This window comes from Aquarana catesbeiana, unplaced genomic scaffold (genome assembly GCF_042186555.1).
Source record: "Aquarana catesbeiana isolate 2022-GZ unplaced genomic scaffold, ASM4218655v1 unanchor226, whole genome shotgun sequence".
NCBI lineage: Eukaryota > Metazoa > Chordata > Amphibia > Anura > Ranidae > Aquarana > Aquarana catesbeiana.
This window is the reverse complement of record NW_027362653.1, coordinates 1675860-1687572: the sequence shown is the minus strand read 5'-3', so window position 1 is coordinate 1687572 and position 11713 is coordinate 1675860. Positions and strand designations below refer to the sequence as shown.

Sequence of the window (11713 nt, the reverse complement as noted above, 5' to 3'; positions counted from 1 at the left end):
CACTATCTGAAATGAGATAACCTGTGATTAAAACCAATCATAGTGCACAAATAATCTAATTTAAAAGACATATGCTGAATCACTCAAAAGAAAACACATCAACAATGAGCAAGAAAGTGTTGTGTAATGTCATGGTGCAAGTTAGTGGAGTGGAGCTGCTGAGACCTTGTGTGCGGCTCTGCGGGACGGGCGCATGGCCAACCGGGAGCGGGACTGTAAGTGTTTTTGGACTGGAGTGGACTGAAGGGACCACCTGGCATGGAGTGAGACGTCACTGGGACTCTGGAGGGGACGTGTCATGACGGTGATCTGTGCTGCTACACACTGCTGTCAGTGTCACTGTGAGAGTCAGTTTTATGAGTGTGTGCCGCCCATTCTAATTTCTCACCCTCCTGAGTCCTGTCCCTGAGCTGCTTACTTACTATATTGTAAATAAAATAGGAATATGTTTTTTGCCCTAATATCTACCTTAAATCACATTGCTAATTGCATATTGTACTTGTTTGTAGCCTAAATACGGAGATTTGCACTAAAAACTGTAATTTTGTAAACTTTTGGAAATGCCAGTAAAGACTTGGCAGTGCCAGGAAATTTTGGGTGTCGTGTCAGTAAATTTCAATCTGGTAGGTTGGCAACACTGACAGCGGTGATCCCGAGGATCGCCACTGATCACAGCCCATAAACGGTTCATGAAACATAGATAATTGGGGAGGGGGGAACGAGTTTGAACATGTTCTCCCGCCGATGATCTCCGCACACCGAGAATCCTCATTGACTAACACAGAAACAGCCAGTTTATGAAGCTGCGATCTCAGCGCTTCACTGGCGATCTGTGCCAGAATTCACCCTCTCAGAGGTGGAGAATCGGGGAGTGAAGAGAGAATCCCGGGGGATCTGAGGGGGAAGGAGGAAGATTATTAACTTCCTTCTACCTTGATCAGACCCCCCACCCCCAAGATAGTAACCATGTCCCCCTGTCATATTTATGCCTACCTCCCAACATTTTGAGACGGGAATGAGGGCCACCTACTAGCAAATGTACGTAGGCATAGGACACGCCCCCTGCCACACCCCCTTAAAGGAGAAATAACCCCAAAAAAGGTTAATTAAATCCACAAGTGCTTTTTTTTTACCGCTACTATTCTTTATTTTACTTTATATTGGCTTTTAACATGTACAAAAAAGCAATTTAGGAATTGGATGAAAGGTTTAGCGCTGGGAAACACTTTTTGAAAGATAAAAAGTGCATTTTATATACAACTATATGGATCAGACCAAAATGAGGGACAAATGAGGAGGAATGAGGGACAGAGGGACAGTGCTCCAAATCCGGGACAGTCCCTCCAAATCAGGGACAGTTGGGAGGTAGGTTTATGTATATATATATATATACCCACATTATACCCACCGCCATACACTTCGCACTCCTCACATGCACATACCACTCACCGCCGTACACTCCGCACTCCTCACAATAAGGGTTACCACATCATCCCTTTAATCCAGGACACACACTAATTGCACAGGTTCTGTGGCTGATTAAGGTGGTAATTAAACTTACTTGGTGCCTTATCTGCATTAAATCAGCCTCAGAACCTGCGTAATTAATATGTGTCCTGGATTAAAGGGATGATGTGGCAACCCAACGCTCACATGCACATTATACCCACCGCCATACACTCCACACTGTACATTCCCTATTTACCATTACTACATCCTGCACTATGTAAGTCATCTCAGACTCTATAAAACCACACCCTCTTTAGGCCACGCTCAATATGTAGCACGATTTAGGCCACGCCCACCTTCCTGAAATGAGTTTTTGTAGGTTGGGATGTCTGACTTCACTCCTCCAAAGGAGAAGCGATCTACAAAACCTCTGCCGGGTTAGCCCCCCCATATCAAAATTTTTGAAAAAATCTTATGCAGTTTGTTAGATCTTTGTTAGATCAGGTTAGATCAACAGTTGTTTGCGTTAGATCTCACACAGAAGAAGCAATATTAACAGTTATTTGCTGGGGGGGCTAACCCATCATCAGCCCCCCCTTATCAAAATATTGACCAAACAGTTAACTATTTTGGAAGCAATTTGTTAGATGCGGTAAGATCAAGTGGTTTTAACGTTAGATCTCACATAATTAGAGACTTATTAAGTGATTAATGAGGGGGGCTGCCCCCCCTTATCAAAAAGATCTAACAAACTGCATAAGATTTTTTCACAAATTTTGATATGGGGGGGCTAACCCGTCAGTGGTATCTAACCAAGCTTCATAAACTGGCATCCAGAGGAGAACGATCTCCTCTGAGAATGCCGGAGAATGGAGCAGTGAAATTTTTTTCACTGCTTCATAAATGGACACCATAATGTGAATATGGCCTTGGGGTCAGTGTTATCAACTGTCTGTAAATTGCAACCCCTTTACAGACTGCACGTAAATGTTCATTACAGATAGCAGCCGCCTGTAAAAAAATATGGCTGTGGGCCGCCATAGGAACTGTGCATACGCAGTTCCAAAGCCTTCCGGGCTTGGGCAAGCTTGTACATGCTCTGTCATTTTTGGCCAAGAAGGCACAGTGAGTCAGTGTATGTTTTGCTGCAGGTGAATCAGAGCAAAAGCAAGGTGTGTGGTTGTGTCATAAAGCCGGTCAGATTATTGGATGAATTTTCGTCAGTTTTTTGTTGGATGCTAGTCTCAAATCGAAAGTGAAGAGGGTACTCACCATCAGAAAATTTTCGGATGACAGAATTCAACGTCAGAAGTGATGTAATGTGTTGAATTGTTTTGTATGTGTTCTTTCATTTCTGAGGATGCCTAGTCTTGCGCTTCAAATTTTTTTTGGGCAGAAAACCGTACTAATGAAAAGAAAATCGGATGTTGTGGTCACATCAGACAAAAATTTTGGAGCCTGCACATTCAGTTTTTGTCTGCCGAAAGTTCATAATCGGCTGTCAAAAGCAGCATACCAATGATCAGAAAATCGGCAGATCGTTCATCGGATGAAATTTAACTTCAGATTTTCTGACTGTGTGTACGGGCCCTTAAGCCTCGTACACACGATCGGATTGTTGGCAGGGGATTGTGTGATGACAGACTGTTGTCCGAACGTTAGTACGCTCCTTCAGAGAATTGTTGTCCAACTTTCGGCCAACAAATGTTGGATGGTAGGCTAGTAAATTTTCGGCGGACAACGGTCTGTTGTCAGATTTTCGTATCGTCTGTGCACAAGTCCGTCACACAAAAGTACAAACACGCATGATCGGGAGCAAGGAACGAGCCGGAAGCGGGTCGGTCTTGTAAACTAGCGTTTGTAATGGAGAATTAACATTCGTGAGGCGGCAAATTATGAAATGTCAAAAAATGCAGCGCACAATTCTCTTCTTCTTTAATGGGATAATAATGAAGCTGCTTTGCTGGTGATACTGATGGAGTTATGGTAGGCATGTCACAGAACAGTTGGAAGGGTGGGGCTAATGCCACGTACACACGAGCGGACTTTACGGCAGACTTTTCATCGGACTTTCCAAATGAACGGACTTGCCTACACACGATCAACCAAAGTCCGACGGATTCGTACGTGATGACGTACGACCGGACTCAAAACAAGGAAGTTGATAGCCAGTAGCCAATAGCTGCCCTAGCATCGGTTTTTGTTCATCAGACTAGCGTACAGACGAGCGGACTTTTCGACCGGACTCAAGTCCGTCGGAAAGATTTGAAACGTTTCATTTCTAGGTCCATTGAACTTTTGGGGAAAAAAAGTCCGCTGGAGCCCACACACGATCAAATTGTCCGACGGACTTCAGTCCGCCGGACCAAGTATGCCGTAAAGCCAGGTCGTGTGTACGCGGCATAAGAGTTCCAAACCATTTGGTGGAGGAGGGATTATGGTGTGGGGTTGTTTGGTGGAGGGGTGATTATGGTGTGGGGTTGTTTTTCAGAGGTTGGGCTTGGTCTCTTAGTTCCAGTGAAGGGAACTCTTAAGGCGTCAGCATACCAAGACATTTTGGAAAATTTCTTGCTCCCAACTTTGTGGGAACAGTTTAGTGATGGCCCCTTCTTGTTCCTAAATGACTGCACACCAGTGCACAAAGCAAGGTCCATAAGGATATGGATGAGCGAGTTTGGGGTGGAGCAACTTGACTGGCCTGCACAGAGTCCTGACCCCAACCCGATAGAACACCTTTGGAATGAATTAGAGCAGAGACTGCGAGCCAGGCCTTCTCATCCAACATCAGTGCCTGACCTCACAAATGGGCTTCTGGAAGAATGGTCAAACACTCCCATAGACACACTCATAAACCTTGTGGACAGCCTTCCCAGCTGTTATAGCTGCAAAGGGTGGGCCAACTTAATATTGAACCCTACGGACTAAGACTGGGATGCCATTAAAGTTCATGTGCATGTAAAGGCAGACGTCCCAATATTTTTGACAATAGAGTAAATAAATAAAGATATCTATATATATATATCTATATATATATATATATACATACATATATCTATATATATAGATATATAGATATATGTAGATATATATATATATATATATATATATATATATATATAGATCTATCTATATATATATATATATATATATATAGATAGATAGATATATATATCTAGATATATATATCTAGATATATATATCTAGATATATATATCTAGATATATATATCTATATATATATCTAGATATATATATCTAGATATATATATATCTAGATATATATATAGATATATATCTAGATATATATATATATATATCTAGATATATATATATATATATATATATTGACATTGGGGGTGTTTAATGGGAGGAATAGTGATGCAGTGAACACTCAGTGTAGTGATCAACAGTGAAGCTGCGCCGATGCGTGCGTGGGCTGCCGCTAGCACAGGCTGGGCCATTGAGTGTATGTGCAAAACAGCAGCATCCCACCGTCCTCTCTGATGTCTCCGGGCCAAGAGAGTGATCCTACCAGATCCAGTCCTATATACAGGCTTCCCCATAATCTCTTGATGATTCAGCTCTTTTGGGACTCAAAGTTCAGAAGGGGCTCTAGAATACAGAGAGGGTTGGCAGCAGGACTACAGGTTCCAAGATCCTCTGCTCTCTGATAGGAAAAACAGTTCCCTCTCTATAGACAGGAAGTGATGTAATGGCCCAGATCCCGGGCATTGGGAGGGGACTGAATAGTCCGCGGCTCAGTTTGGAAAAGTCTCTTCTATTCATTTTGCAGTAGCCAGCAGGCCATATACTACTGAGATATAAACCCCTTAGAGGATATAGAGGACTGAATGAGGATGAACACAAAGGTGACACACACCACTCACACCGGTCTCCTTGCACATGACTGACTACAGTCACATCTAGCTACACCTGGCCACAATTGTCACAGGATAAGGTTATTCTACTTTTATGTTATTGTGGTCATTACCATTTTCTATTTGGCCTTTTTTAAAGCTCTGGTTGTGTATGCACTGTGTGATGTTGTTGGAATAAAATGTCCATATGAGCCGCATATCTTTGCAAACCCCAGGTTAGAAAGTGTAACAGTCTCAGTCCAGGGTCCAGCCAGGCCATGCGGAGTGAAATGCGTTGGGGACGTAGCCTGGCTGGACCCCGGGCTGAGACTGTTACTCTTACCTGGGGTTTGCAGAGATGTGCGGCTCATATGGACATGTTCTTCACCGTACATTGCTGTCTGGGGATGGGGCGAGCTCCGTGGTCAGTGTAGTGGTCCCTTACATTGGTGACCAATGAGATAAAGACCCCCTTATATCAGTGGTCAGTGTAGTGGTCCCTTATAGTGGTGACCAATGGGAGAAGGACCCCCTTATATCAGTGGTCAGTGTAGTGGTCCCCTATATTCGTGACCAATGGCAGAAGGACCCCCTTATGCCAGTGGTCAGTGTAGTGGTCCCTTATATTGGTGACCAATGGGATAAAGACTCCCTTATATCAGTGGTCAGTGTAGTGGTCCCTTATAGTGGTGACCAATGGGAGAAGGACCCCCTTATATCAGTGGTCAGTGTAATGGTCCCCTATATTCGTGACCAATGGCAGAAGGACCCCCTTATGCCAGTGGTCAGTGTAGTGGTCCCCTATATTCGTGACCAATGGCAGAAGGACCCCCTTATGCCAGTGGTCAATGTAGTGGTCCCTTATATTGGTGACCAATGGGATAAAGACCCCCTTATATCAGTGGTCAGTGTAGTGGTACCTTACATTGGTGAACAATGGGAGAAGGACCCCCTTATATCTGTGGTCAGTGTAGTGATCTCTTACATTAGTGGCCAATGGGAGAAGGACCCCCTTCTATTAGTGGTCAGTGTAGTGGTCTCTTATATTGGCGACCAATGAGAGAAGGACCCCCTTATATCAGTGGTCAGTGTAGTGGTCCCCTATATTGGTGACCAATGGGAGAAGGACCCCCTTATGCCAGTGGTCAGTGTAGTGATCCCTTACATTGGTGACTAATGGGAGAATGACCCCCTTATATCAGTGGACAGTGTAGTGATCTCTTACATTGGTGACCAGTGGGAGAAGGACCCCCTTCTATTAGTAGTCAGTGTAGTGGTCTCTTATATTGGCGACCAATGAGAGAAGGACCCTCTTCTATCAGTGGTGGGTGTATTGGTCTCTTATATTGGTGACCAAATGGGGGAAGGACCCCTTTGGTAACCAAAGTCATCAGTGGGAAGACTGCCCCCTTACAGATCATTGCTGTCAGTTGTCACTGAGAGACAAAAATTGTTCATTGCTCAAGAAACTCCTAGAAACCTTTGGAGGAACCCTGGCTGAGAAAGGCTGAACTAGGCAGTAATATATTTCTATCCCCCTTGGTGGGAGTGGAGATGACTCCATCTATAAGGATATACAGTACATAGACACACAGCACAAGGCCGTGTTCACACTACGAGAGGTTTTTATAAGCTGCAGTTCCTCTGAGTTCCACAAGGTGGTGATCTCATGTCTACACAGGAAGACAGAAAGTCTCTATGGACGAAAGGAAGTGAGTGATATCAGGTCCAGACAGGAAGTGATGTCAGGCATAAATAGGAAGTTCTGGGTGAGAGGTGAGTCGGGAGGAAGTTGCTGGACCTGGCAGTAGAGGAGGTAATAAGATCTTATTTTCTATTTACACCCAGTAACCCCCCCCGTCATGTCCGTCCTCTTCCTCCATAGTCACTGTGATGTCTTTTATCTCCAGCAGATGATGATACACACATATATAGTGTGGAAATGTAGAATAACCCCTTCAGGGGCAGAACATTTCCCCAGTTACGGGGCCGGAACATTCTCTTCATTTTGGAGATAAATTCTAGTTATATGGTCCTCTAAACAAACAGCTCTGATGTAGCAAGGTCTCCGCCCTCCTTCAGTCTAATGAGAACCTCCCGGGCCAGAGATAGCTGACACTGTGGTCCCTGGTAATAAGGCAGATGGTCCCTTAGTGGCGACAGCTTCCCTTGACCATGACAGGTTCTCCGGCCGGGAGAACCGTCACTTCTGGTTGGACTGCAAGCCGCAATCCTAACCCTGCGCTGCTCTCTTGCTTCTGGATAGGCCCTCAGACAGCCTAGCAGCCAGATGCCCCCGGGATAGGCCTAGCAGCCTGGGGCAACACACGTCCGTCCAGACAGCACAGAACACCGATCACCTGACTCCACCCTAATATATAGGCACTCCCAGCAGGCCAGGGGATTCAAAGAAACCCTTGCCCATTGGCTGCGATACCCCATATACCCATAATGTGACCTTGCCTTTCCCTTCTCATATCTAGCACCACCAAATACCCGGCCACCTAGTGGTAGTAGAGACAAGTGCAACCAGGCAAAACTTAGGGAGGAATCAATAGATCCCTAACAGTCAACCAGGGTAACTACTCCTGGCAAATAAATGTGTGAGGAGCATCCCTACCTAAACTCCAGGGTGCTACACTGACAATAAATAGACAAGACAATGACCATCCTGACCATACATGGCCTACAAAGGGCAATTATTACAGTACACAGGCAGCAAATGGGCAATCATTACAATATGCAGCCAATACAATGATGGAGTGCAGGAGTCAGGAGTATGGAGCATAGAGCCCCTTACTTTGCTGGTCAGGAGGAAGAAAACATTCCCCAGCCTGCCATATGTTCCATCATTGGTGTCAGAGGGAGGAAAATACTGAAGGACCTGAGGGAAGTAGTGGAGCTGAGGGGCCTTTGTGGGGTGCTGGGGCTGAAATACTCTGGGGGGCCCCTGAGGGGGTAGTGGGGTTAAAGGGCTCTGAGGGGGATGAACAGTTCTGAGAGGGGAGTGTAGCTGAAAGACTCTGGGTCCTTGATAGGGTTGGCGGGCAGCAGAGCTCTGAAGGATGAGGAGGTTGTAGGGCTCACGGGGACTCTAAGGTAGGAAGGGTGGGGTGGGGGGGTTGTCTTAGTCTATGATGGTCCTCCCACCTAAGCTTACTGTTCAGGCATTCTTACAGAACTCCTGCTATGAAAGAAAGGCAACCTTCACCTTCTTACCATCTCTCTGGTCAAATACAATTTCCAAGATACCAAGTGGAGTGAAGAGGGGCAGTCCTTCACCCCTTGGTCGGGACTCGTTCCGTTTGTGCAGTATTGCCTAATAGGTGGCCAGGGATCAGTGCTGTGCATCTGGGGAGGCAGTCCAAAACCTTCCCATGACACAAGCCTCTGGCAGTGCCCAGTGCTGAAATTTAGAACACCAGTAACCCACTGGCACGCTGTACAATGTCCTGGTTACTACAGTATACTTGCCAACCAAGAGAACAACCCCCTCCCTCCTGCTGTCCTATCCACATTGGCTGTTATTGGAGGGGAAAGAACAGATTCCTCCCCCACCACTCTCAACTCCACCAGCACCATCCTCCTATCCAATCCAATCCCTTCTCTTACTGCAGAGAGTGACAGTGACATCACTCCTGTCAGTCAGGAGGCTGCCAGAGATTGGAGCCTTGTATCCGGAGTTCTGGCAATTATCCTTATTAGCCGGCAACTCCGGCCAAAAGTCAGCAAGTTCCCCTTCCTGGACATCGTGATGACCCTACATTGACCTAAAAGCACTGCCTCAGAGCAAACAAGAATACGGAAGAAGGGTTGTACTTATCATTCCTTTTCCGGAGTTTGAAAACAAAGCAAAACCAGTTCAGAAACACAACAGACCCAACGGAGTAAAGGGAATTTCTGATCTGAATTTCTGTTTTCCCATAGGGGTTAGTGGTTACTAAATGTAAAGCAACCCTCTTATTACCACCCTCACATCCAATTATTGTGTGACCAATACCATCCAAATAATTCTTACTTTCATTTCCCAAAGTTACCTGTCTACAAGGAGACCTTTCACTGTCTATTTCTCCATGGAGGAGTGGGAGTATTTAGAAGGACATAAAGATCTCTACAAGGACATCATGATGGACAATCAGCCGCCCCTCACATCACCGGGTAAGAGGAGACTTTATTGTAAAGGAGAGAGCAGTACGGAGGATCCACCTAGATCCCCCATCATCTGATAAACACATAGAAACAATGTATTCAGTCAGTGTGTGTGTTTCCTACAGATGGATCCAGTAATGGGAACCCACCAGAGAGATGTCCCCGTCCCCTGTATTCCCGGGATTCCACACAGGAAGATCACACCATCCCTCACCATCATCAGGTAGATGAGGAACAATCACTGATAGTATCATTAGGATCTGTACATTATCTACATTGTTACAATTGATTTTTAATAGTCATTTTTATTATATATTCAGAGTGGAGACCTGAGAGATTCTAAAGTTGAGGTTAAAGAAGAGATAAAAGAGGAGGATGATGAGGATGGGGTGATGGAGAAGTCAGAGTTTCTAAAAAGACACAAAGGTCTGCACCAGGACACCATGGTGGAGTCATCCATCTACAGAAACCCACCAGAGAGATGTCCCCGTCCTCTGTATTCCCATCAGGTAGATGACTGACAATTATTGGTAGTTCTGATTCATATACAACATGTTTGTTATAATGAATGTTTTTAATAACTTTCAGAGTGGAAATCTCGGAGATTATAATATTGTTGTTAAAGAAGAGTATAAAGAGGAGGATGAGGCGTATGGAGTGATGGAGGAGTTTTCAGAAGGACACAATGATATGATGGAGCCACCTAACACCATCCCTCACTATTACAAGGTTGGTGGAATGAAGTATCTAGAATATGGAGATGATATGTGGATTTTTTTTATATGATGTCAGAATATTAAAGCATTTCTATTAAAGGTAATATTTTCTATCCTTTTCTTGGTTTAGGGTGAAGATCTGATCGATATAAAAGTTGAGGTTAAATCAGAAGAAGAAGAGATGTATGTGAGGGATGATCAGCAGTCTATGGAGGAGGATGGAATAACGGGGGCATTTATAGAGGAGGACACTCCTACAGAGATCAGCACAGGTGGGTCATTAACACTAAATACATTCCTCCACCCATACTGCTCACTGATTGGTCCAGAGTAGGGCGGGGAATGGGTGATATCAGCCTGTAATCCTCTGGTCACTTTACTGAGCTGTGTTCCCAGTCCTGTATTACTGTATTTCTCTTGGATAATCTTCCTTCTCTGTGCTGCAGACACAATTTATTTATTTAGACTGGATTTATGGAGATTCTGGGGTTCAGCTGTCAGCAAATTGTTGATTTTCACCATAGGTGCAGTTCAACCTAGGCACCGGGTGCGTGTACCCTGGATCTAGTAAGATCTCTGGCAGAACAATTCTCCCAGGGTCACTTGCTCTGTTATTTGCTGGCTGTGCCGGGTGGAGGAATATGTCTGTATAGTCTCAGACCCAAGTCACTGAGTACAAAATAAAGGGAAAGAAGAAAGTTCTCCCAAGAGGGACAATTAGGGCACTAAGATTGATTATATAGTTTATTACTTACAAAAAACACACAACGGTAATTTAATCGGACAGAGGAAACCTGGTGTCTACCTCACAGATATATTTAAAAAAAGACAACGTTGTCACATTAAAAAACGTAACTTCTGATTACAAATTGAATATAAAATAATCAGATGGCATTATTGGGTGTCTGCGGTGTTTTGAGCCAGGGAATCAACAACTGACCGCCATCTATTCATATACGGGGTAAGTTGAAATGCAGTCCAAAGCAAAATAATAAAAGATAGCGTCCCTTCAGTATAGATTAATGGCTGGTCTAGTTAATCAGCTGAGATTAGGAGAGTAAACTGTTGATACAGGAATATGCAAAGAACAGTCTAGCACAGAGTCATTTCTTCAAGCAAGCAATGTATATATGTCTCCATGGCAGAACCGGGGAGAGAGAAAATGGGGAGGAACCACAGGAGCAAGGCAACGCAGCTGATTATAATACTGGCTCAAAAGTACTCTCACCACATCCACCGCTGTAGCCACTTTCCTCAACCTCTACCCATCCATTCAAATCGCCCCTCATTCAGTGGACATCCAGGTCCGGTTTCTAGGAGGATGATTTCACTACACAGGCAGTTGTTGTTGGAACAGGGTTATCACTGTGCAGATAAGTGCTGTATTGAAGCGGTCTAATAACAGTTCTTTGCAGGCTGAATAGTCAGTCCCGTTCATGTGGTGATCGTATCCCCCTTATGTATTTTGTACATGGTGATCATATTCCCCTCAATTCCCCAGGTATTGTCATTGTCCCAGCCCTTGCAGCCCTTTCTGTCTGTG

The 11713-nt window shown here is 44.7% G+C and overlaps 1 protein-coding gene and 1 pseudogene across 1 annotated transcript in view; one reads left to right on the top strand and one right to left on the bottom strand.

Annotated features, from left to right (window-relative positions):
• The window catches only part of LOC141121596 (uncharacterized), a 482112-nt pseudogene that overhangs the window by 298131 nt on the left and 172268 nt on the right, over window positions 1-11713 (bottom strand).
• Window positions 1-11713, top strand: part of LOC141121623 (uncharacterized) — a 91130-nt gene that overhangs the window by 46874 nt on the left and 32543 nt on the right. Inside the window, 5 exon segments of the mRNA XM_073611273.1 lie at window positions 9343-9463; window positions 9580-9677; window positions 9775-9963; window positions 10043-10183; window positions 10301-10442. Of these exon segments, the coding sequence (XP_073467374.1) occupies window positions 9343-9463; window positions 9580-9677; window positions 9775-9963; window positions 10043-10183; window positions 10301-10442 (691 nt within the window).